Source organism: Pithys albifrons, chromosome 3, assembly GCF_047495875.1.
Source record: "Pithys albifrons albifrons isolate INPA30051 chromosome 3, PitAlb_v1, whole genome shotgun sequence".
Lineage (NCBI taxonomy): Eukaryota > Metazoa > Chordata > Aves > Passeriformes > Thamnophilidae > Pithys > Pithys albifrons.
In genome coordinates, this window is record NC_092460.1 from 19,186,464 (window position 1) to 19,211,357 (window position 24,894).

The following is a 24,894-nucleotide window of genomic DNA, read 5'->3' on the forward strand; positions in this document are numbered from 1 at the left end:
CTGCTCGGCGCCCGGGGAGCAGCCTGGCCTTAGGGGCACACGGACCGCGGGGTCAGCAGGTGTGCGCTGTGCCCACAGTGCCGGTGGCCACGGGCCCTGCGCTCTCGGCAGGGAGGCTCCAGGAGCCCCAGGCCCGGGGTTGGCCGGAGTCAGCCCCCGCCACAGCCCAGCCCTGCCCTGCCCCACGGGGCTCACCCAGGGCAGGCACGGCTGGCCCGGCGGAGCCCCCAGAACGGAGAGCAGCAGCCGCCGCCGCCTCCCGCTGCCGCTCGCCCAAGATGGCGGCGCGGGGCGGGCGGGGCGCGCGGGGCGGAGCGGCGGGAGCCATGTTGGGGCTGCGGGAGGAGCCACCGCCTCTACCGGCAGCGGCAGCGGCAGCCGCGGCGGCGGCGCGGGGCAGGGGCAGGGGCGGGGGCGGCGCGGGGCGGGGGCGGTGCCGAGCCCACCGCCGTGCGCCGGGGCCGGGCGGCGGCCGCCGAGGCACCATGGCGGCGGCGGAGGAGCCGGTGGCCGCCCCGAGCCGCCGCTGTTGCTGCTGCCGCCGCCGCCGCCGCCGCCACCACCACCACCACCACCGGGGGCTGCCGCCGCTGCTGCTGCTGGTGCTGCTACCGCCGCTGCTGGTGCTCCCTTTGTTCCCCCCCGGCCTGGGGGCCGCCGCACCGCCGCCGCCGGGCTGGGGGCCGCCGGCCCGCGGGGGCTGCCCCATGCCCGGGCCGGGCCGGGCCGTGTCCATGCCCCCGGGGCTGCCCCGCCGCCGGGCCCCGCCGCGCTGCCCGCCCCGCCCGCTGCCCTTGTCCCCGGCGCCGGGCTCGGGGCGGCGGGGCCGGCGCGGGGCCCCGAACCGCCACCCGCTGTTCCCCCAGTACAACTATCAGGCGGAGGTGGCGGAGAACCAGCCGGCGGGGACGGCGGTGCTGGCGGTGGCGGCCCAGGACCCCGACGGGGGCGAGGCGGGGCAGCTGCTGTACTCCATGGACGCGCTGATGAACAGCCGCTCGCGGGAGCTCTTCAGCATCGACCCGCGGGCCGGGCTCATCTCCACCACCCAGCCCCTGGACCGGGAAAGCATGGACCTGCACTACTTCCGAGTGACGGCCACCGACCACGGGACGCCCCGGCTCTCCGCCACCACCATGGTGGCCATCGCCGTGGCCGACCGCAACGACCACGACCCGGTCTTCGAGCAGGGCGAGTACCGGGAGACCATCCGGGAGAACGTGGAGGAGGGATACCCCATCTTGCAGCTGCGGGCCACCGACGTGGACTCCCCGCCTAACGCCAACATCCGCTACCGCTTTGTCAATGAACGGGCTGCCCACGACGTCTTTGAGATCGACCCCCGCTCCGGCCTCATCACCACTAGCGGGCCAGTGGATAGAGAGAAGATAGAGAGGTACTCCCTGGTGGTGGAAGCCAATGACCAGGGCAGGGAGCCAGGGCCCCGCTCCGCCACAGTCAAAGTTTACATTACGGTCCTTGATGAGAACGACAACATCCCTCAGTTCAGTGAGAAGCGCTACATTGTCCAAGTGAGAGAAGACATAAGGCCTCACACTGAGATCCTACGTGTCACTGCCACAGACCTGGACAAGGACAACAATGCACTGGTCCATTACAACATCATCAGTGGGAACAGCCGGGGCCAGTTCTCCATTGACAGTGTGACTGGGGAGATACAGGTGGTGGCCCCACTGGATTTTGAGGTGGAGCGGGAGTATGCCCTGAGGATCCGGGCACAGGATGCGGGACGTCCTCCCCTTTCTAACAACACTGGCATGGCCAGCATCCAGGTGGTGGACATCAATGACCATGCCCCCATTTTTGTCAGCACCCCTTTTCAAATCTCTGTCCTGGAGAATGCTCCCCTTGGCCACTCTGTCATCCACATCCAGGCCGTGGACGCGGACTACGGGGAGAACTCGCGCCTGGAGTACAAACTGACAGGGCTCTCCGCTGACACACCCTTTGTGGTGAACAGTGCCACGGGGTGGATCACAGTTAGTGGGCCCTTGGACAGGGAGTCAGTCGAGCACTATTTTTTCGGAGTAGAGGCTCGTGACCATGGCTCTCCATCTTTATCCGCCTCGGCCAGTGTCACCATTACTGTCATGGATGTCAATGACAACCGCCCCGAGTTCACCCAGAAGGAGTACTTCATCCGCCTGAACGAGGATGCCGCTGTGGGTACCAGCGTCCTCAGTGTCACAGCGATCGACCGGGATGTGAACAGTGCCATCACCTACCAGATCACGGGAGGCAACACACGGAACCGCTTCTCCATCAGCACTCAGGGCGGGATGGGACTCATCACTCTGTCTCTGCCACTGGACTACAAGCAGGAAAGGCGCTATGTGCTCACTGTGACGGCCTCTGATCGCACCCTGCGTGACAACTGCCACGTTCACATCAATATAACTGATGCAAACACTCACCGACCTGTGTTCCAGAGTGCTCACTACTCTGTGAGCATCAATGAGGACCGGCCTGTGGGCAGCACTGTGGTGGTGATCAGTGCCACGGACGATGATGTGGGGGAAAATGCCCGTATCACGTACTATCTGGAAGACAACGTCCCTCAATTTCGCATTGATCCAGACTCTGGGGCCATCACTCTCCAGGCAGAACTGGACTATGAGGACCAGGTCACATACACCTTGGCTATCACTGCCAAGGACAATGGGATCCCCCAGAAGGCAGACACCACATATGTTGAAATCATGGTGAATGACGTTAATGACAATGCCCCCCAGTTTGTCAGCCCGCACTACCAGGGCATGATCTCTGAGGATGCACCTCCCTTCACCAGCGTGCTCCAGATCTCTGCCACTGACCGGGATGCCCACACCAATGGGCGAGTGCAGTACACTTTCCAGAACGGGGAGGATGGGGATGGAGACTTCACCATAGAGCCCACCTCGGGGATCATTCGCACTGTTCGCAGGCTGGACCGAGAGAACGTTCCCGTCTATGAACTGACTGCATATGCTGTGGACAGGGGCATCCCTCCTCAGCGAACTCCTGTCCACATCCAGGTTACCATTCAGGATGTGAATGACAATGCCCCTGTCTTTCCTGCTGAAGAGTTTGAGGTCTTGGTAAAGGAGAACAGTATCGTGGGCTCTGTAGTGGCCCAAATCACAGCGGTTGACCCAGATGAGGGACCCAATGCCCAAATCATGTACCAAATTGTGGAGGGCAACATCCCTGAGATATTCCAGATGGACATCTTTTCTGGGGAGCTCACAGCCTTGATAGATTTGGATTATGAGACAAAACCGGAGTATGTGATTGTAGTACAGGCCACCTCTGCCCCTCTGGTCAGCAGAGCTACGGTCCACATCAAACTCATTGACCAGAACGACAACAGTCCTGTTCTCAAGAACTTCCAGATCCTGTTCAATAACTATGTGTCCAATAAGTCCAACACTTTCCCCTCAGGGATCATAGGAAAGGTCCCAGCATATGACCCAGATGCATCTGACCGCCTCTTCTACACCTTTGAGCGGGGAAATGAACTGCACTTGTTGATTGTAAATCAATCGAGCGGGGAGCTGAGGCTGAGCCGTAAGCTGGACAACAACCGTCCACTTGTGGCCTCCATGCTGGTGACTGTCACAGGTAGGGAGTGAAAATCATTAAACCTTCTGTGCAGTACCTTTGGAGGGCTCTGCACAGTCCCCCTTGGGAAACCCATTCTGCACTGGGACATGGGCTGGGGACTGGCAACAGAATTTGAATTAGGAGTCACTTCTACTCAGGGAATAACGTTGGAGTGGTGGGAAGAGTGGCCGTGGGGGGCAGGCTGCTGGGGAGTGCTCTGTAAAGGGGCTGAGGCTGGAGATGGTTTGCAAGAACAAAGCATCGTTACTCAGCTGTGGGGATCGCTTGTAGCTGCGAGTGAGGCACCTTTGGCTGTGCTGCGGCCAGCCAGGCTGTCTTGAGTGCTATAGGGTGCTGTCCAGGCAAACAGTTCTGGAATGGCCGAGCTGCTGGCCTAGGTGCTGGTACACTGCTTTGCTCCCAAGCCTGGGTGTCTCTTCTCCCTGCTGGGACCAAGCACTTCGACATTGCTTGGGAGGGAGGGACTAAACTCGGTGTGAAGGGAACCCTCTTAAAAATACCCATCTGCTGGTGGCAAACAGTTCAGTCTGGGTTCTGGCTGTGGCACCTGCCAACACTTGTGCTTTCTGAGAGGGCTTCTAAAGCCTGGTACTACGTTTCTGTGGCTAACTTAGTGTTGCTGGGGACAGCTGTGACTAATCTGAGCACAGTGCTTGGAATCCTTGCATAGTGTGTGTTGCCGGATTATCCAAAGGCAGGTGCTAGTGGTAGCTGCTGCAGTAGCTTTGGAGAGTGTTGGGGTCCCCTCTAGCCTAGTTAAGGATAGGGCAAAGACAGACCTAGGTCTTGCCTGTGAGCAAGCAGGGTTTGGACCTGGAACTCCCAGAGCCTGAGGTTTGCCTTCCCCATCAGCCCTTCTTTGCTGGCAGATTGTGGTCTGAAATGGAGGCATCTGTCCATTGCTGAACCGTGGAGTGGCTCTGGGGGAGGGAGGGCGTGCAAGAGCCCTCTCTGGAGGGGCCAAGCACCGAATTGCCAAGAGTGCCTGGGGAGTCGTACATGAAATCGTGATGCTTCCTTGACCATCGGTTGCCAGCTGCCCTCCCTTTTACCTCTATCCGGCTTATTCAGTGAGAGGAGGGTCCCTTTCAAAAGATGGAGCGAGTGCTTTAAGAGGAGACCTGTTCAAGGCAATCCTGCACGGGCAGCACCAGCCGGGTGGTGGGCTGGGGCTCTGTAGGGGCTAATTGTAGCCGCAGGGCTGGCCAGGAGCGGCTGCAGGCGCACACATGCCCATTGCTGGAGATGGGGGGTGGTTTTGACCTTTCCAGCTTCTGCCCGTGTGTTTATGCAAGCCCTGCCTCCTTGCACACTTAACCCTGCACAAAGGCAGGAGACAATCACATCCCCAAGTCCTGTATCGAGCCGCCTCGCGGCAAGGGGGCCCTTGCAATTAGAATGTCGTCATCTTCTAGCGGGAAGGGAGAATGGGAGAGGTGTGCTTATGAAGGAGGGGAGAAGATGGAAGGGGAAGAGCCGTTTTGGGGAGGGAAGCAAGACACTGGAAAGCAAGCCTTTTGTTGGCTTTGGGTATTGGCTGTGGAGGTGGAAGTCTGGTTGGTTTTTCTGTCTTTGTTGTTGAAAGCCCCCCGCCCAGCTGGCAGCTCTGTCAGCTCCATGCTGTCGCTGTGTGCAGAGGGAGGGTGGGTTTACAAAGCTGGCAGCCAGGGCATTCAGACCTGGCTGCATTGTTTGCCCTGGGCACAGCAGCACACCAAAGCACCTTCCTGCTGCTGAAAGGCAGCAGCAGCAGCACTTAGGTGGGTAGCCTGAGGGTCAGCATCCAAGGAGGGAGTGACTTCCCTGCCTGCCTCTGAGTTTTATTGCCCCTTTGAGGGAGGCTGGATCCCTCTAAAATACAGGGAAAGAGGCCCTTCTGCCTGCCTGCAAGCTCTGTGAATCCTTAGCTCAGCCCCTTGTAGGAAACAGCGAAGACTTGGGCCATCACAAGTCAGTGCCTTTCCAGGGAGACTGACAGCCCCAAAACTGACCCCAGCTTCTCACAGGTGTGTGGGTGCCTATGGCTGCTAAAATCTGCTCTTGACTGCTGAGAATGCAGGACAGCAGGATGGAGTGGCAGTGTCCATGGCCAGCACTAAAGTGTGAAGTCAGGTTAGTGTGGGAGACTGACATCCTGTTGACTTTAAACCATTTCAGACTGGTTTCACTGGGCTTGGTGGCAAGGGTGGAGGCTCAGCTGCAGGAGAGTAACATGCATCCTCTGTACTGGGTGACAGGAGCCTGATTTACTTTCAAGATCTCTTAACTAGTAAAAGTATCACCAAAATATTGAGAGGTCTGCCAAAGTCCTTCAGCAGTGGTGGGGAATGTTCACCATACCCATACCCGTCTCCTTCTTTCCTGACTTTTCCATTTGGACATGTTTTCCTCTTCTCAGCTGCAAACATGAAAGGAAACATGTTCTGTCCCCAGAATACCCTCGCTGTCCCTGGGGTGGCCACTGCAGAGTGGTGGCTTTTGCTCCCTTGGACACTGTCTGTGCCACTCAGAAGAGGACAGGGGGTGATGCACCAGACCAGAGCTTGTTGTGAGCTCCTGGTCGCCCCAAGTGAGGGACAGGGTCAGGGAGGCTGTTTGAGCTGAGCTGCCTTCTTCCCAATCCCTGGAGCAATCTGGGAGGCAGAAGGCCACACTATTTGTTGTAGTGGAAGGGGAACCTCTACTAGTGACTCAGTGGCTCTTGAGGTGGGAGTGTTGGCTGGAGCCCATGCCTTGTGTCACACAGCAGGCTGAGGCATTGCCCAGGGGAGCCTCTGGCAGCACAGAGGAACAGGAGAGATGGGCTCTCACGCTGGCAGACCCAGGAGACTGTCAGGCAGTGATTGGCAGCCCTGCTCCCCACAAGGTTTCCAGTACAGGCCTGGACCTCCATTCCCAGACTGACACTACCACTTCCCAGGAGGAGTCTGCTGTCCATCCTGGTCTCCAGACAGAACTACTCTTTCTCTAGCTTTGCTGTTTTTGAAGCTGGTAATTGTCAGTCTTGGAAGTGCAATCGTGATGCTGCCCAGCATGGGGGTTAGAGCCCCTTGTCCTTTTTCCCTGCTCCATTCCCTGTAGCCATGTTTCTAGTGCTCCTCACTCTCCTGCATGAATATTCACCAGGCACCAGCTCTCCAGCCACAGGATTTAATCAGAAAGGCTGAGCATTCGTGATTAAAATGCCTCCCATGGGGGGTCAGAGCCTCCAGCCAGCTTTGGGCTTTCTTCTGGTTGCCTTTTTTTTTTTACTTTCCCCATTTGCAGTGGGTTATTCTCTTAACCATCTGCTTCCCCTTGCATGGATCTGAGGCAGGAGACAGTCCTGGGTGTGATGCTGAGGTGGGACAGTGTTATGGAGAACTTACAGAGGAGGGCTGTGGGGCTGGGGCTGCCTCTACATTGCTGTGGGGAACTGGGAAGGGAGTACTTTGCTTTCCTGCCTTGGACTAGGCAATGCCAAAAGGCATCAGGCACCCTCCAGCCCATTTTCTTTCCCAGGCACAGCCTCCTTGCTCCTGGGAGGCATTACTGGCCTCTGGCCTACCCCAGGACTCAGCATCATGTCAGCCAAGGCCTAATAACAGCCATAAATCAGGCAGATGTCTGCCTGCCTATTGCTGGGCACTGAGCAGCCCTTGGGGAGAGTGAGAGTTGTCCCCAGAGCCTCGTGGCTGCTTCCGGGTGAGCCATGAGCTGAAGAGAGGAGGGAGGAGGGAGCTGGGCTTGGTCTGAGCTCACGCCAGAGAGGCAAACTGCAAGGAGGGGACAAAGGGAGAGGAGAGGGAGCTGGGTCATGACCCAGCTGTGTGCTGAGAAGGGAGCTGGTGAGAAAGTGGTGGCATCCTGGGGTGCTGCGTCAGCAGGTGACTCCTCAGGGAGCGATTCCAGGCTGATGGTGGTTTGGGGAGCATCTTATGCCAAGTGTGGCTGAGTTAGGCTTGTGGCTTTCCTCTCATTCCTGCCGCTCAGGGTCTGGGTGATCTTGGCAACCCATGAGCCCCTTGCAAGCAGAAGGTGCCTCAGGGATGCAGATGATGATGCCAGTTCCTGGTGTCATAAGCCTAGGCAGATCTAAATCCCCTGGCATGTCCAGGCAGGTGTTGGATAGAGCTATTTGGTGATGGCTGGTCATGCTGCCCTCTGTGTCAGAGCTGGCAGGGTATCACACAGAGGTGATTTCTTACCTTGCTTCCATATGGGGTAGGAGCAGTTTAATTTCAGAGAGAAGCAAGCCCCACTTTCCTGCAGGAGATTAGCTCCTGGGTGACTGTACTGGCACACTGCTGCCTCAGCTCGGAGCGAGCCTTATCTCCAGAGCACCAGTCCCAGTGTGCAGGCTGGTGCATGCATGGGAATTTGCAGGGTCGCCAGAAAGCTTTCACCTTCTGAAGGTTAGAAGAGAGAGGTGGGAAGAAAGGGAGACGTTTCAATCTTTAAATCCTCCTGCACTGCAAACTTCAAACAGGGCTGAGGGAAATCAAAAGGCTTTGCAGTGTAGTAGCCATGGGAAGAGAGGAGCAGTAAAGGCAGCTTTCCACATGACGCTTGGAGCTGGGGCGTGGATGGGGGACAGGTGTCTGGCATTTGTACCCCGGTCCTTGTCAGGAGTGGGGCTGACCGGGATGCGAAGAAACCTGCTGCCTTTTGTGCCTCCTTGCACTAGGTTGGAGGAGATGAAGCACACAGGGGATGTTAAAGCAAGACTTGGGATCCAGGATTAGTCCTGGTAGTCATCGTTGAGATGTGCTGATGTGAGTGTTGTCTTGGTATGATGTGGAGAGCCAGGTTTCCAAGGAAATGTGGGGGCTTGGGGCTCTCAGGTGGATGTGGGGTGGGAGATGGGAAAAGCAGGCAACAGCCATGTGCTGCTGATGCCTGTGGGGCACCAGCACTGGGGTGCTGGCAATGGATTGAAGATGGATTGCCTCATTTTAGGAGCAGTGAGGTTCCTGATGAGCCTCACTGAGCATTTCCGAGGCCACCAAGGTTGGCGCAGTCCTTACTTTGCTATGCTGAAGGCTGGCTCTGCCTGCCAGAACCTATGCTAGGCTCCCAGAAGGAGCAGACCAGGAGAAAGGAGGCATCCTGAGGGCAGCAGACAGGCTTGTCCCTGCTGGTTGTCCAGCAAAAACTGCTAGCAGAGGTGTCTGGGGTGGCCTGGTGAGGTGGTACGTATGACCCTCCAAGGTAGCAGGATCCATTGGGTTGCTGGAAGCTGGGTAGGTGGGGTAAAACAGGGTCTGCAGGAGCTTTGCCATTGCCCGTTTGGGCTGTGCTGTGCTGCCTGTGCCTGGGCAGCCTGAGCTGCTGCCTGTGAGTGCACCTGACGGTGGGGTAGGTGAGCTGCTGCCAAGGTCCTGGGAGAGAGCAGGCAGGCATGCTCCACGTTTGCCTGCATGCTCCTGTGCTCCTGTCTGGGAGATTGCTCGCGTGGTGTGGGGTCCCAAAGGGAGGGAGTTTGTTTCCAAGGAAAATAGAGATTAAAGGGAATTAAACAAACGGGAGATGGACTGAGGGAGGAAGAGATGCTTAGCAGATGGTGAGAAGAGGAGAAACAGAGAGACCAGCACAAAAGCCTGGGAGAGCCTGGAGGAGAGAGGAAGGAAACGGCAAGAAGAGAGCGTAGGGAAAGGCAGTGTGGGGGAGGCAGACGGCACAGTAGGGAAGCAAAACACCCCAGGCCCTGGCATCAGCTCCTGTGTTTGACAAACCTCCTGCTGGGACTTCCTTCTGTTCCTGAGCACCCTTGTTCCTGAGAGCTCAGTTTGCTGCTAAGATCCAGGACAGGGAGAAAACCTGACAGTTATCTCAGTGGAGAGCCTGATGTGAGGGAGAAGGTGCAGCCGCACAGGCCACCCCCCTTCCAGCCCAGGTGGCACCCTACTAGGCCCTGGGGCTGTGGCTGCAAGCTTTGTTAGCCAAGGACTGTGGCCTGTTGAGGACCACACTGGAGTGCAGGTCTCTGCCCTGGGGCGGGATTGAGGAGACTCTCTAAAGCAGCAGAGACCTGCAGTGTGTCCCTATTCCCTCTAACAGATGGGATCCACAGTGTGACAGCCCAGTGCGTCCTGCGGGTGATCATCATCACGGAGGACATGTTGGCCAACAGCATTACGGTGAGGCTGGAGAACATGTGGCAGGAGCGATTCCTCTCCCCACTGCTGTCCACCTTCTTGGAAGGGGTGGCCACTGTGCTTGCGACGCCCAAGGAGGACATCTTCGTCTTCAACATCCAGAATGACACGGACGTGGGTGGCATGGTGCTCAATGTCAGCTTCTCGGCCCTGGCACCGCGGGGTGGGCGCTACTTCAGCTCGGAGGAGCTGCAGGAGCAGCTGTACATGAAGCGCATGGTGCTGACAGGCGCCTCCATGCTGGAGGTGCTGCCCTTCGACGACAATGTCTGCCTGCGGGAGCCCTGCCAGAACTACATGAAGTGCATCTCCGTCCTCAAGTTCGACAGCTCAGCCCCCTTCATCGCCTCCCCCTCCACCCTCTTTAGGCCCATCCACCCCATCACTGGCCTGCGGTGCCGCTGCCCACAGGGCTTCACTGGGGACTACTGTGAGACAGAGATCAACCTCTGCTACTCCAACCCCTGCCTGAATGGTGGGATCTGCACCCGCAGGGAGGGGGGATACACCTGCGTTTGCCGACAGCACTTCAGTGGTAAGTGGTGAGCCTGGGGACTGTCAGGGGACAGGTGGGTGGGTCCCTTGGTGTTGCTGTCACCATGTCAGGGTGGTGAGTGTTGGAGCCCAGCTCTCTGTGTTTCCATGGTGCTGGATATGCAGGGCTGAGGTTGCCATAGAAATCTCTCTTATAGGGAGGTGGCATGAAAGGCTCTTGGAGAGCCTGGCCATCACCTCGCAGCCTTTTTCACAGAGCAAGAGGCCTAAGCTGGGCTGTGTTAGGCTGGGGCACAGAAGGCTTCTTGGCCATCCCCCATGCTGGCAGGCTCTGGGACTATCAGAGCTGCTGGTTTCTGCCTGTGCCAGTCTTCAGTTGGTCCGGCAGAGGTGTGGAGCCCACTCTGGCCCCATGTGCAGTGGGTAAGCTGCTGCTTACCCAGAACAGAAGGGGAGGCTGGGCCTAGCTGTCCCACCAGGCAGGATCCGATCCAGGCAGATCTGGTCCTAGCTGTGGGGGAGGAATTCCCAGTCCAGCCAATGTCTTGTTGCCACAAGTTGCCAGCAGGCTGTGGAGACCTCTGCCTGGCAACTGAGGGTGAGGGGAGGTGGACTGTGGCTACTGAGAAGAGATCCCCTGCCTTGCCCTCGCTGCTGGGAGGGAGTGTGGCAGCAGATGGCTGCCTCGGAGCTGCTTTCCTGTTGGTGGCTCCTGGTGAGATAAGCAGAGTCAGTGGTAATTAACCCCCGGCATTTGAAGCATGAACAGCCATTAGCAGAAGGGTTAATGAGCTCATTTCCCTGTCACTTCATGCTGTCTCCTCATCCTCTTTGCGTGCCACAGAGCAAGTAATGGGAGCGGGGCCCAGGGCGTAGGAGTGCAGCTGAATGGTTCCCTGTGTGCTGTGGGGATAGCATGGGAAAAGGGCTGGCAAGACCCTCTGCACTGCACTGCTGAGCTGGCATGGGTCATCCTGTGCCAGCAAGGTGCAAGAGTATTTGGTGTCCCTCATTTAACTGGTTTCCACTTGGCTTTTGTTCCTGTGTCAGAGCCTGCACGCAGGATTCAGAGGCACCTGGCCCGGGAGCTCAGTAGTGCTGTGGCCAATGCCCTCCTTCCCATTCCCATGCCATATGGGATCTAAACTTGCCCCTTCAGCCAGAGCTGGCATCACTTCTGGCCCCATGGCTTGTGCTGCAGGGCTGGCAGTGGTAGATCACTCACTGGCTAAAGTGGGAAACGCTCGGATGACACTTGGGTTGTCATATCCTTTGCTGCCCCCAGCTGCTCCACAAAGTCCTGCCCCTTGGCTGCCCTCCCCCAAACCTGGGCTGAGGTCTGCACTTCTGGGGCAAGGAGTAGATGGGTGGCACAGCATATGTGTCCCAAGCCTCTTGCCTTGCTCCCTCTAGGTGAGAACTGTGAAGTGGACAGCCGCTCACGGCGGTGTGTGCCTGGCGTGTGCCGCAATGGTGGCACCTGCACCAACAGTGCCGACGGGGGCTTCCGCTGCCAGTGCCCGGTGGGCGGCTTTGAGATGCCCTTCTGTGAGGTGTCCACACGCTCCTTCCCACCGCGATCCTTCATCATGTTCCGGGGCCTGCGCCAGCGCTTCCACTTCACCCTTGCCCTCTCGTGAGTCCTCTCCTTTCTCTGCTGGGCACCAGCATCCATAGTTCACCTCACCCTGCTCTGATGGCACTTGTGCACACTGGCACAGTATAGGGGCTGGCTGATGCTCTCCAGACCTGTGTGCTACTGGCTTTGCTTCCCCATGGGGCTGCTATGGCATCTTTAACTGTAGGGCTCTGAATCTGCATTGGCATCAGCTCATCCTTCCCTTCAGTTCCTCTGCCCTTTCATGTTGCTGGCTCTCTGCCTCCCTGCCAGGCCCCCATGCTCAGGTCACAGTGTCCCTGTGCTGGGATGCTGGTGCATGCCACGGGAGAGCAGGGATCTCTACATGCTCCTTGCGCACACTCTGCCCTCCTGCTTCCTCCCTTGCTGCAGGTTCAGCACTGTGGAGCCCAGTGGCCTTCTGCTCTACAACGGGCGCCTGAATGAGCGGCATGACTTCCTGGCGGTGGAGATCATCCAGGGGCAGGTCCAGCTGAAATACTCCACAGGTATGCTTGGCCCTGCATGTTGTGGGATTTGTGTCATGGGAGCTGTGAGAAGACCTGTGCTCAGTGAGGAGAGCAGAGTGCTGCCCTGGATGGAGCCCATGCTGAGGGAGACTGGGTTGAGAGGTGTTGGTGAGTGTTAGTGGATAACACAGGGGGTGGGTGTGTGTCTCAGGACCCTCCTTAGGCTCAGGAGTGCAAGTGCAGCAGTGCTTTGTGATCACAAACCAGGACAAACCCTTTTGGGATCTCTGCTGCTGTTATGGCCCATTATGTCACTGTAAGTTTCACAAGACCATGAGCAGCATAGTGGGCTTGATGCCTCAGGAAAGGCAGGCATGTCTAAGGGCTGTCCAGCATCCCTCAGCCTGCCGTCATCCCTGTCTCCTCAGGAGAGTCCAGCACAGTGGTGAGCCCCTACCTGCCAGGGGGCGTGAGTGATGGGCAGTGGCACACGCTGCAGCTCCGCTACTACAACAAGGTATGTGTGCCCCAGCTGTCCCACCGGAGCTCTGATCTCCTGTTCTCTGGCTCTGTCCTGTGGGGGAAGCTGTGGAGAGAAGGTAGAAGGGGTTTTCAGCCCTTGGGGATGGATGCAGTGCAGCAGACAGCTGAGTGCAGGGGGAGATGGACACTCAGGACAGCACTTGGAGGCTGCAGGAATGCTCTCCATACAGTGTCCTTGCCCGTGTCGCTGTCTGGTGCTGCTTTCTGGGCTTGGCCAGAGATGTGCCCCCTGCATTGCTCACATCTCCAGCAGCACAGCAGTGCTGGGTCATGCTCAGGCCTTTCCTAGCTGTTGTGTGAGCCATTGAGTGCTTGAGTCTGGGGCAGATGTGCTGCTGACATTCTGCATTTGCTTTCAGCCCAAGGTCAGCACCCTGGGGGTGGTGCAAGGCCCCTCCAAGGACAAGGTGGCCATCTTGACAATAGATGAATGTGATGCCTCAGTGGCCCTGCAGTTCGGCAGTGAGATTGGGAACTACTCTTGTGCCGCAGAAGGTGTGCAGACCAGCTCGAAGAAGTGAGTTCCTTGGAGACTGGTGGGCACTGCTGTGGTGAGGAGAGGTCCTCTGAGGAGCCAGCCCTTCACATCTGGGACCTTGGCTGTGTGTGCCTGTCCCTGAGGATGTCTGCTTCCCAGCCCCATGCACTGGGAAGCTGGCTGGACCAGGCTGAGGTCGCTGTAGCTCCTAAAGCCCTGGACTTCTGTTCTTGTAGGTCCCTGGATCTCACAGGTCCCTTGCTCCTTGGAGGGGTCCCCAACCTGCCAGAAAACTTCCCCATCACTCACCGGGACTTTGTGGGATGCATGCGAGACCTGTACATTGACAGCAAACGCATCGACCTGGCCTCCTACATTGCCAACAATGGAACTGCTGCAGGTACCAGTGCCTCTCTCTGCTCCTGCCAACCCCTGCCCTGGGAATTGCTCAGGCAGCAGCTCTGCTGGGCTGTAACAGCAACATGGCAGCACAGCTGGAGCTGAGCAGTTTCTCACTGGTGAATGGGGCCTCCAGATCCCCCTAAATGAGCTAATGTTCTGGGAATGTCCCCTGACCCCAAGTGCAGAGCCTGCAGAGCTGGCCTTTCTGGGAGATGGTCAGCGCAGCTCTACAGTGTCTTAATTGTGGCATAAGGAGTAGTGACAGTCTGGACCATGGGGCCTTTGTGGAGAGCCTGAGCAGCTGGGCTTGCCCCTCTAGCAGCCAGGAAAAGGCTGGCTGGCTCTTCCCCTTTACATGTGGGCTGGGTGGAGGTGTGAGTGGGTTAATGGTGATACAGATGACTTTCCTACCTCCAGGCTGTCATGCCAAGCACACATTCTGCGACTCCAGTCCCTGCAAGAATGGTGGCACCTGCTCTGTCAGCTGGGGGACCTACTCCTGCCTCTGTCCTGTTGGCTTTGGGGGAAAAGATTGCCACCACCGTGAGTGAGCGGGCGCTACTGGGCACAGGCAGGGTGGGTACATGGAAGGCTGTGCTGGGGTTGCTGTGGAAGCAGAGTAAGTGATCTGTGTGAGATGAACTAGCTGAATCTAGTGATCCCTGTGAAGTGCCTGTCCCTTCTCACCTCCGCTTTCCTTTCCAGCCATGCACCATGCCCACTATTTCCAGGGCAACAGTGTCCTGACCTGGGACTTCAAGACTGATGTGAAGATCTCAGTGCCATGGTACCTGGGACTGGCGTTTCGGACACGCCAGCTGGATGGCGTGCTTCTGCAGGCCCATGCGGGCCAGTACACCACCCTGCTCTGCCAGGTAAGGCCACAGCCTCAACCTCTGTTGCTGTCTGCCCCAGAAGAGCAGAGGGACACTGCCCTCCATGCTGGCTCCATCCCAGGCAGGGGGTAGTTGTGGGGAGAGGCACTTAGCAAGGCTGGGTTTCCTCAGATAGGGGGAAGGCTGAAAGCAGCCAGAGTTGACAAAGCCTTTGCTCACTTCTGGCATTTCTGGTTCCCTCTCTGCAGCTGGCTGGGGGCCTGCTCTCCTTCATGGTGAGCAGGGGGTCCAGTGGGCGCAGCACCAGCCTCCTCCTGGACCAGCTGCAGCTCAGCGATGGGAAATGGCACGACCTCCAGCTGGAGCTGCGGGATGTCCGCAGTGGGCGAGACTCGCGCTATGTCATTACCCTCACCCTGGACTTTGGGCTCTACCAGGTAGGTTTTGTTTGAGATGCCAGCACCAGGACAGGAACTGTGGAGGATGCTTGGCAAACACAGGCCAGGCTGTGCCTCTGCATCCTCAGAGAGGGCTGTGGCAGGGCTGGTGCCGATTGTCTCATGTTACTCCCTGTCCTTCTGCAGGATACGGTGGTTGTGGGAAATGAACTGCATGGCCTGAAGGTGAAACACTTGCATGTGGGGGGAGTCCTGGGCTCTGGCGAGGTGCAGAATGGGCTGAGGGGCTGCATACAGGTGAGTCCATTGCTCTGAGCCTTCCTTTTCCAATGGGTCTGTTACTTGGAGGGGTGGAAACACAGGTCTGGCAACTGCTGTCAGTATTCATCCTGCTGGTGTTACTCTCCCTCTGAGCATTCAAGGCTCTGAGATGCATGGGGCAGCTATAAATAGAGGTGGTGAGAAGCAGCTACTGCTGGGGCTTTTTGGAGAGCAGGACTATAGCCTCTTGTGTCTGTCAAAGTTTCACTGTGAATTTGTCACCTGCACTGCAGGGTGTGCGACTGGGTGACAGCGTCACTGGGACTGTGCTGCCCAAGCCCAGCCATGCCCTGCGGGTGGAGGCTGGCTGCAGTGTCCCAAGCCTCTGTGACTCCAACCCCTGCCCAGCCAACAGTGTTTGCAAGGATGAGTGGCAGAGCTACTCCTGTGTCTGCCAGCCAGGTAAGACCTGCAGCACCCTACCACTTTTCTGCTCTCCATGCCTGCCTGTCTTCTCTCCCCCTGTTACTCCCTCCTGGCCTGTGACTTCTCTCCTGTCCATCCCTTGGGCAAGTCACATCCCTGTCAGACACTCATCCATTTTCCTGAAGGGCAGAATTCCTGATGAGCCTTCTGAGTCCACTCCTTGGTGCTCTGGCACCTCTCCAGGGGAAGATACTTACTTTACAGTGTGCTCTCTGTCCACACTTCAGGGTACTATGGAGGGGACTGTGTGGATGTGTGTCACCTCAACCCCTGCAAGAACAAGTCTGTGTGTCGCCGCAAGCCTAACTCACCCCTGGGCTACATATGCGAGTGCAGCGGGAACTTCTTTGGGCAGTACTGTGAGCACAGGTGAGATTCAGGGCACAGGGCAAGGCCATGGCCTCTGTCCCTGCAGGACTCTCTGCTGGCCTCTCAACCTGGCTATGTGACCAGGGACCTCTCAGTGCCACCCAGCTCCCTGGAGCTGCTGAGCAGCTGTACTGGTGGGAGGAGAAGGCCTGGGGAAATTGGCTGTGAGAGTGAAGGTATTTCTCTCCCTAGGATGGACCAGCAGTGTCCGAAGGGCTGGTGGGGGAACCCCACCTGTGGGCCCTGTAACTGTGATGTGAACAAGGGCTTTGACCCCGACTGCAATAAAACCAACGGGCAGTGCCACTGCAAGGTGAGGAGCAGCAGTGCCAATGGGAATGTGGCCCTTGGCTTGCCTGAAGCCCTGCTCATTCTTGATGCTGTTCCTTGTCCCCTCCAAAGGCCTGGCAGTTGCCCAGGCCCTGGTTTGTGTGTCTGATTCTGGTCTGGATCCCTGCTCAGCTCCTCTGTCTGGCCCTTCTGCCCCAGCATGATGATGGTGGGGGCAGTGGGGTCGCTTGCAAATCAGGATAGCCTGGCCCTTCTCTGCTCTGGCTCCAGGCATTTCCCAGGCACCAGCCTCAGCTGCTGTCCCAATGGACTCTCTGATGACTGTCTCCCCCCAGGACTTCCATTACCGCCCCAGAGGCAGTGACACCTGCCTGCCATGCGACTGCTACCCTGTGGGCTCCACCTCACGCTCCTGCGACAGGGAGACAGGCCGGTGCCACTGCCGTCCTGGGGTCATCGGCCGCCAGTGCAATAGCTGTGACAGCCCTTTTGCCGAGGTGACACCCAGCGGCTGTGAGGGTGAGTGTGGGCACAGGAGGGAGCTGGTGCCATGGGGCTCAGTGTCAGTGGCCTCCCCTCATGAACAGCCCCATGGGCTGCATGTCTCCACAGTGCTCTATGATGGCTGCCCCAAAAGCCTGAAGGCGGGTGTGTGGTGGCCCCAGACCAAGTTTGGCTTCTCAGCTGCAGTGCTGTGTCCCAAAGGCTCATTGGGTGAGTGGTGAATGTGATGGGGAGGGGAGGGGGCAGCCTGGCTGTCCTGTCAGGAGCTGTGGCAGCCCCAGTGATACCACTCTGTTCTTGTGCTATCCCAGTCTCATTTAGCTGGACTTGAGGTCTGGGAGAAGGAAGTTGGTGGAGAAAATGCCACCAACTCTGGGGGACAGCAGAGGGGGCTGACCATGGGGCTGGGGCTGGGGCTCGGTACAGGCTATGGGGTCTAAGCCCATCATCCAGCCCTGGGGCTGTGCTCTTCCCTCAGCCTTGGTTCCCACCTTCTTCTTGCTGTTTTTTGGATTCAGCAGGCTTGAGGCTGAGGTCAGGCCTGGCACAACACTTGGCACCTGCAGTGCCTTTCTAGGGCTCTGCTGGCCCCATCCCCATATGCCCTGTGAGGGAAGCAGGGCACAGGGTGCCATCAGGTGGATGTTGGGTACCAGTCAGCAGGCCGAGCTGGAGGAGATGAAGCTGTCCTTGGTGACAGGGTGTTCGGGATGTAGGGCGGTGGCAATCCCAGGGGACAATACAAACCGTGTCCTTCTCCAGCCATTCGCCTTGGGAGGAGGCAGGTTCGGCTCCTAACTGTTGTCGCTTCTCTCCCCGGTTCTCTCGCCCTCCATGCTCAGGCTTGAGGGGTGCAGGTAAGGTTGTTCCCATCTACGTCCCCCTGGTGCTGTAAGGGCTGCGCCACACAGCTTTTCCTTCCTGCTCCCTGCCTGACACCCTGCACAACCCTGCACTTTGCCTGCTGCTTCTGGAGCTGCCAAGAGCCTTCCCAATGCTTTGCCTGACCTGACTGCTCTTACACGCTCTTCCCTGCTCCCAGCACACTAACCAGCACAAACCTGGCTGCAGCTGCATGCAGCCCCTGCCACCCACTGCCTTGAGCCTGCAGCGCTGGCTCTGGGCGAGTCCATGCTCTGCTCCCCAGCTGGGATAGATGCTGGCTGTCCTGAGTGGTACCTGCTTGCTTAAGCTGGGAGGGGAAGGAGCTGGTGATGAGCAATGGGTGGTGAGGCTAAGGATGAATGACCATGGGGTGAAGGAATGGGGAAGCTGTTGGACTGGAGGGTAGTAGGTTGGGGTCAGAAACTGATGGGTAGGCACAGCACAAGGTCCTGTTCCCTCTGCCCAGCTGGTGGAGGAAAGCACAGGGACCGGGGAGTCAGATTCTGTCCATATCTGCATCTGAACCAATCTCTGTTCTCTGCTGATCTCTGCTCTGTGCAAGGGGAAGGCCAGCAGTGTGGAGATTTCTTTATTCTCCCTGCTCACAGCTGCAATGACACTGGTCCTTGTGCTTCTACAGCTGGGAGAAGGGTGGCTGGGGAGCACAGCTAGGAGCTAGAGGTGGTGAGAGGGGCAAACTTGTTACTGGGGCTTTTCTGAGCAGCAGCTGGAGTCTGCTCCAAGCTCCCTCACCCTGCCCTGGCTACACTGCTGCCCTCTTCCAGCCATGGGCATCTACGTGGGCTCTTGTGTCCTGCTGCTGTACCCAGGAGGACCTGCTCCACAGTCCTACTGGGTATACTAGGCTTGCCTGTTCTTCTTGTATAAAGTGTTTTTGTTGACAGTCCCAGCCCAGAAAGCTGCTCTCCATGTCAGCTTTAGCAGGGGTTTTGGTGATGTTTAGCAGCTGATCCCATGCAGTGCTGGTAACTCTATTGCTATGCAGTAGTGCTGGGGCCCCAGCCAGGAGTTGAAGTCTGGCACTGGATATTGAATCCACACAGTGCTGGATCCTCCACACTGGGGTCCTCCATCCCACTGCTCCATCCCCATCAATGGTAGGGACTCATCTCTGGGTTAGGTTTGCCAGCCCACAGCAGGGCTGTTGTGTTTCTGAGGTGACTTTGCCCTGTAGAGAGAACAGAACCTCGGCAGGCATTGCAGGCTGTCAGCCAGGGGATGCCTAGAATTACACGGACTTCTGTAGCTTGGGGTCAGATGTGCCCTGAGGATACAGTCACATGCCCTGGGGCTTCTCCAGCCTGGGTTCTGCTGAGTCACTTAGTCGTTTTGGCAATTCTGTGTGATGGCACCTGGTGTGACACAGCCCCAAAGCACCCACAGGAACCCAGCTCCTGGAGGGAGGGGACAGCAGCAGCTTGCTGAGGTGTACAGACCAAGGGTAGAATGAATGGCATGATTGCAGGATGTTACAGGCCCTCCCCATCACTTGCCAGTGCTACTCTTTGGGATTAGGTGATGCAGAGGGTCCCTGCTGGGGATGTGTATCCTGTACTGAATTTCCAACATGCCCTTCCTCCTTATTTTAGGTGCAGCAGTCAGACACTGTGATGAGGAGAAGGGCTGGCTGGAGCCAGATCTCTTCAACTGCACTTCACCTGCATTCAAGGAACTGTCCGTGCTGGTAATCCTCTGGGCTCTGCAGCCCTGACAGAACAAGAATCCTCTGAAGAGCTCACAGCCAGATTTCAAAGCACTCAGCTCTCCAGGAGTGACTGGAGTATGAAAGGGCTCAGCAGTGCTCAGTGCTCAGCACCTTTATTTTCTCATGTCCTGCTTCCAAACCTATCCTGTGGGAGCACTGGTCTGAACTTAAGTTTACTTGGCTGCATATAATCTGAGTGAAATGGCTTGCGTCCTGCCACAGCATTTGAGAGTAAAATAAATAACTCTGAGCAGGGCTGAATGGTTTGAAGCTGATGGGATATCTGCTCCATTGGACCTCTGTAGCCCCCAGATTCTGTCAGTGACAAATCCCTTTGACATTTCCAGGCTAGTGTATTCAATACTTGCATCTCACCTAGGCTGAATTGAAACTGAAGCCAGGAAAGTTTCGAGGGAGGTACCGCCAGGCCCTTGCCCTGGCTTTTCATCTTGGCCTCTTGTGTGTGGCACTGGGTTAGCTGGACCAATGCAGCCCCTGATGTGTTGCTGAAGACTGCCAGAAGTGCTCTCTGTTCTAGTGAGCACCCCCATGAGTGTCAGTGGCTTGTGCCATGGCTTCAAAAATAATCTCTGTGTCCAGTAGGGCCTGCAGTGTCCCAGTTTCCTGGTAAGGAACCTGCTTAATTATTTCATCCCCTCTTTTCTCCTCACTGGCAGCTGGAGGGCTTGGAGAGGAACAAGACTGAGCTCAACACAATCGAAGCCAAGAAGCTGGCCCATCGGCTCCGGGCTGTGACAGACCACATGGACCACTACTTTGGCAATGACGTGCATATTGCCTTCCGCCTGCTGTCCCACCTAATGGCCTTCGAGAGCCAGCAGCATGGCTTTGGCCTGACAGCTACACAGGATGCCCACTTCAATGAGGTGAGTCCTTCCCTCAGATCAGAGTGACTTCTGATGCTGCTTCTCCTATCAGACACCCTGACCTTGTGTCTCTGAGGGGACTGAGGATATGGTGAGACCCCATCGGGAGCACTGGGCTCCACAGTGCCACACAGGCAGGGGCCCACAGAAGCAAGGTCACTGAGCATGGACAGGGCTGGAGCACTGACTGGATGAGGAGAGGCAGAGACTTGGGTTTGCTCAGCCTGGGAAGGCAAAGGGAGGTCTTATTGCTGCCTGCAAGTCCCTAATGGCAGGAGTGCAGGGAAGATGTCTCAATAGGGCATTGACTGATGAACATTGAGGGTGAGGGCCCATCCTAGCAGAAAGTATCCCTCTTCCCTCAGCCCTTGTGCAGCCAGCTGGTCAGAGAGCACAGTGCTGCAGTCTTGGAAGTGGCCAGGAGGGGCCCAAAGGCAGGGCTTTCTCAACCCCTGCCCTCACATCTCTCCTGTGCAGAACCTGCTGCGCGCAGGCAGCTCGGTGCTAGCACCTGAGAACCGGGAGCACTGGGCCATGCTGCCACACGGAGAGCATGGCAGCACCAGCCTCATGGAGCAGCTGCGGGACTACTCGGGCACGTTGGCCAGCAACATGAAACTCACCTACCTCAATCCCGTTGGTGTCATCACCCCCAACATCAGTGAGTAGGAGCAGGCTGGTGCTGGGGCTGGCTGGGATGGTGCAGAGATGTGCCTCCATCACATCTGATTCTCTTCTTATCTCACTGCATCTCAGGGAGGGTGCTGATAATGTCCTTGGTGGCTCTCTCAGACAGGGGGAGGTGTTTGATGTCCTGGTCCCATGCCTGCCTGGACAAGCTGACACACCACCCAGAGCCAGCAGAGCCAGGAGTGTGCTGGCTGCTCCCAGTTACTTCCCAGTCTATAGTGAAAAAGAGCTGGTCTTGATGGCTGAAGTAATCTGCCCTATAGCAGAGCATGGATCTGGGCTGGGAATGAGTACTGTGGCTGCTGAGATTTTGTGTCATGCCCAAACACAGGACATAATGACAACCCAACCTCTGGCTTGTATAGTCCTACAATGACTTGAGGCCTGGGGTGCCCTAGAGTGTGGTTCTCTCCAGGTGGCCATTCTAGGTCTGACTTTGCTGCCTTGCTCCTCTGCAGTGCTGAGCATCGATCGCATGGAGAACCACTCCCATATCCGCCGGCGCTATCCTCGCTACCACAGCAGCCTCTTCCGGGGCCAGCCTGCCTGGGACCCCCATACCCACGTTGTGCTGCCACTGTCAGTGCTGAGCCCTCCGAAAGCCGAAGGTAAGCATGTGAGCATCACTCAAGGAACAGCTTGGGTGGGTATGCCTGACAGGAAAGGTGTAGAATCATAGAGTGATTTGAGTTGGCAGGGACCTTTAAAGGCCACCTAGTTTGCATATACCCTGCTGAGACCTGGCTCTGTCAGAGGTCCACAAGTCACCCCTGAGACCCTAAGCTTCTGACTTCACCACGTCCCAAAGGTTTCTGATGGCCTTGCAAGTTGTCTTTAGAGCAGCATGTGTGTTCTCACCATTCCCTTGTGTGCCTCAGCTTCCCCCACAGCAGTACCCACGCTGGCTGGGGGTGAAGGGAACTACACTGTGGAGAACTCCTCCCCAAGGCAGGCGCTGCCAGAGCCTGAGCCTGCTCTCACTGTGGTCATCCTCATCATGTACCGCACCCTCGGGGGGCTGCTGCCTGCACACTACCAGGTGGATCGTCGCAGCGTCAGGTACATCCTCCTCCCCTTTGCTCCCACAAGCACCAGTAGAGAGGCTAGCTGGACTCTCTTCTGGTTCCTCCAGCAGTTGCCAAGTCTGTCTACAATGGCATGGGTTTGGTTCACAGCCAGGCAGTCCCACAGTGCTCTGCCTGTTCCCCACCTTGGTGTTACAGGGTTCCATGTTTCCCAGCCGCTTGGTGTGGACTGGGCAGAGCTGTTCCTTCTGACATGTCAGAGCAGGACATCTGGGAAGTCCCCAGAGGTCTACAGCTGCTATACACGGTGATGGTAGAGTTCTGCTGCTCCTTGCAGGCTCCCCAAGAATCCTGTGATGAACTCCCCCATTGTGAGTGTGTCTGTGTTCAGTAATCACACCTTCCTGCGGGGACCCCTGGACACCCCTCTTGTGCTGGAATTTTACCTGCTGCAGACAGCCAACAGGAGCAAACCTCTCTGTGTCCAGTGGAACCACTCCAACCCGTGAGTCGAGCATGGCTGGGTGTCTGCTTTCCCCAGACACCTCCTTGTTCCCCAAGTTTCCCTGGCTGTGACATGCTGTGTACCTGGGTGGCACTGGGATGTGAGGGTTTCTGTCCTCTCCCATGGGGTTCATTCCTGCTGGAAAGGCACAGCAGGGTCATAGAATCATTTAGGCTGGAAAAGCCTTTAATATCATCGAGTCTGTTAACCCAGCACCTTGCAGCCCACCACTGACCTGTATCCCTCAGTGCCACATCCACGCTCTGGCTCCAGTACTTCAGCTGTAGGAGTACAGTTGTATCTACTGGCAGAAGAGCCTTGCCAGTCACCCCTTTTCTCTGCAGTTTCTCCTCCACATACCACACTCATTGGTCTTGTCTCCTAAGTGCACTCTGCTTTTTTGGTGGCTGCAGGACCAACCCCTCTGGCTTCTGGACAGCCAAGGACTGTGAGCTTGTGTACCGCAACACCACACACGTCCACTGCCAGTGCTCCCAGTTTGGTACCTTTGGGGTTTTGATGGACAGCTCACACCGAGAGGTAAACTCTGCCTGTGGGGCTGTGGGCAGTGGAGGGGACTGTTAGACACTGGGTCCCAGAATAAACCCACACAGGCAGAAAATTCCTTGTGGGACACAACTAGTGTTTGAGAGCTCTGCAAGCATCCCATGTCTGCCTCTAACACTGCCATTTGCTTTTGATTCTCTGCTGCTGCAGCAACTGGAAGGTGACCTGGAGACATTGGCAGTTGTCACCTATTCCTTGGTGTCTCTCTCGTTGGTGTCTCTGCTGCTGACTTTCTCCTTCCTGACCTGCCTCAAAGGCCTAAAGTCCAACACACGTGGCATCCACTCCAACATATCAATCACCCTCTTCTTTTCTGAGCTGCTCTTTCTCTTGGGCATCAACCGCACTGAGAACCAGGTCTGTAGTTGAACCTGCATGCCCCTGGGGTGAGGGTGAGGCATGGATGATGTCATTGGCATTGTCACAGTGGGACCATCTCTGAGTGGCTTTTGTCTCCCCAGTTTCTTTGCACTGTGATTGCCATCCTCCTCCACTGCTTCTTCCTTTCCACCTTTGCCTGGCTCTTCGTCCAGGGCCTCCACATCTACCGCATGCAGACCGAAGCTCGCAATGTCAACTTCGGGGCCATGCGTTTCTACTATGCCATTGGCTGGGGAGTGCCTGCCATCATCACTGGTAAGAGCTGCTTGTGCTACAGCCGTGCCAAAACCAGCTGTGCTGATTCTCAGCAGCTTCCTGACAACAAGGCATTGCCCAGCTCACCCAGTGTGGAGAGCTGAGGGTGGGCTTGACACAGAGAGCAGTGCTGACAGCAAGCAGTGCTGTGGTGGTCAGCTGGGGACCATGTATCAAGGCTGATACACATATCAGGGTGGCCTGTTGCTGTCAGTGAATGCCTGCTGAGCTGGGCTGTGTCAGGGATGCCTGGGGAAAAGGAAATAAAAATCCTGGTGTTGGGGCATAGTCCTGGCTCTTTCCTGTGTTGGGGAAGCACATGCACAGGGCAAGGAGCAGGGAGAGAGCCCCTTCACTGCTGCAATGGGATTGACATGGCCTGGACAAGCCTAAGGCTGCTAGGTCCAGACGTGACCTCTCCCTTCCTCTTTCAGGGCTGTCTGTTGGCCTGGATCCTGAGGGCTATGGGAACCCCGACTTCTGCTGGATTTCCATTCATGATAAGCTGGTCTGGAGCTTTGCAGGCCCCATAACTGTCGTCATTGTGGTAAAACCCTGTCCTGTTTCACCCACAGCCCTCTCCTACCTCCCTTCTTTGCACCATGGGCACTTGCTCCTCCTTGGCTGCCCACTGCCTGCCCCATTCTTTGTACCCCCTTCCCTCAGTTAGAGGCCCTCTTTTTGTCCCTCCTCACTCTAGTCAAACCTAGGGGAGGCCATGGCTCAGGCATGAAGGGGAAAAGAGGGGATGTTTGCATGGGCTTGGTGGACCTGGAGTCTGCCCATGTTCTGCACTGGGGAAGTCAGATCAGAGCCAGCCCTTGGCACAGCTTCTAATCAGTGCCAACGCTTTCAGATGAATGGGGTCATGTTCCTGCTTGTGGCCAAGATGTCCTGTTCCCCAGGCCAAAAGGAGACCAAGAAGAAATCGGTTCTGTGAGTATTAGTGGCCAAACTCCCAGCAGAGCTCTGACAGCTCATGGTTTTTAGCATTTTCAGTGACCATCCTTCCTTCTTCCACCATTGCAGAGGGCCCCTCTGTGCATCAGTGTCAGCCTCGC

The 24,894-nt window shown here is 57.1% G+C and overlaps 1 protein-coding gene across 3 annotated transcripts in view; it reads left to right on the forward strand.

The window, feature by feature from the left end:
* The first annotated feature begins 449 nt into the window (after positions 1-449).
* Positions 450-24,894, forward strand: part of CELSR3 (cadherin EGF LAG seven-pass G-type receptor 3) — a 31,621-nt gene continuing 7,176 nt past the window's right edge. For 2 of the 3 annotated variants that reach the window (XM_071550856.1, XM_071550858.1), the window contains exons 1-28: positions 450-3,621; positions 9,664-10,296; positions 11,670-11,892; positions 12,268-12,383; positions 12,773-12,861; positions 13,247-13,404; positions 13,602-13,765; positions 14,185-14,310; positions 14,473-14,642; positions 14,852-15,040; positions 15,188-15,298; positions 15,556-15,724; positions 15,976-16,117; positions 16,310-16,430; positions 16,744-16,927; positions 17,021-17,122; positions 17,755-17,769; positions 19,408-19,502; positions 20,201-20,410; positions 20,888-21,071; positions 21,559-21,708; positions 21,979-22,159; positions 22,463-22,630; positions 23,044-23,170; positions 23,348-23,554; positions 23,659-23,833; positions 24,268-24,380; positions 24,690-24,769. In XM_071550856.1, the coding sequence (XP_071406957.1) occupies positions 486-3,621; positions 9,664-10,296; positions 11,670-11,892; positions 12,268-12,383; positions 12,773-12,861; positions 13,247-13,404; positions 13,602-13,765; positions 14,185-14,310; positions 14,473-14,642; positions 14,852-15,040; positions 15,188-15,298; positions 15,556-15,724; positions 15,976-16,117; positions 16,310-16,430; positions 16,744-16,927; positions 17,021-17,122; positions 17,755-17,769; positions 19,408-19,502; positions 20,201-20,410; positions 20,888-21,071; positions 21,559-21,708; positions 21,979-22,159; positions 22,463-22,630; positions 23,044-23,170; positions 23,348-23,554; positions 23,659-23,833; positions 24,268-24,380; positions 24,690-24,769 (7,538 nt within the window). In that variant the 5' untranslated portion in view covers positions 450-485. The remainder of the gene's footprint in view (positions 3,622-9,663; positions 10,297-11,669; positions 11,893-12,267; positions 12,384-12,772; positions 12,862-13,246; positions 13,405-13,601; positions 13,766-14,184; positions 14,311-14,472; positions 14,643-14,851; positions 15,041-15,187; positions 15,299-15,555; positions 15,725-15,975; positions 16,118-16,309; positions 16,431-16,743; positions 16,928-17,020; positions 17,123-17,754; positions 17,770-19,407; positions 19,503-20,200; positions 20,411-20,887; positions 21,072-21,558; positions 21,709-21,978; positions 22,160-22,462; positions 22,631-23,043; positions 23,171-23,347; positions 23,555-23,658; positions 23,834-24,267; positions 24,381-24,689; positions 24,770-24,894) is intronic. The other variant, XM_071550857.1, reaches the window with a different exon arrangement.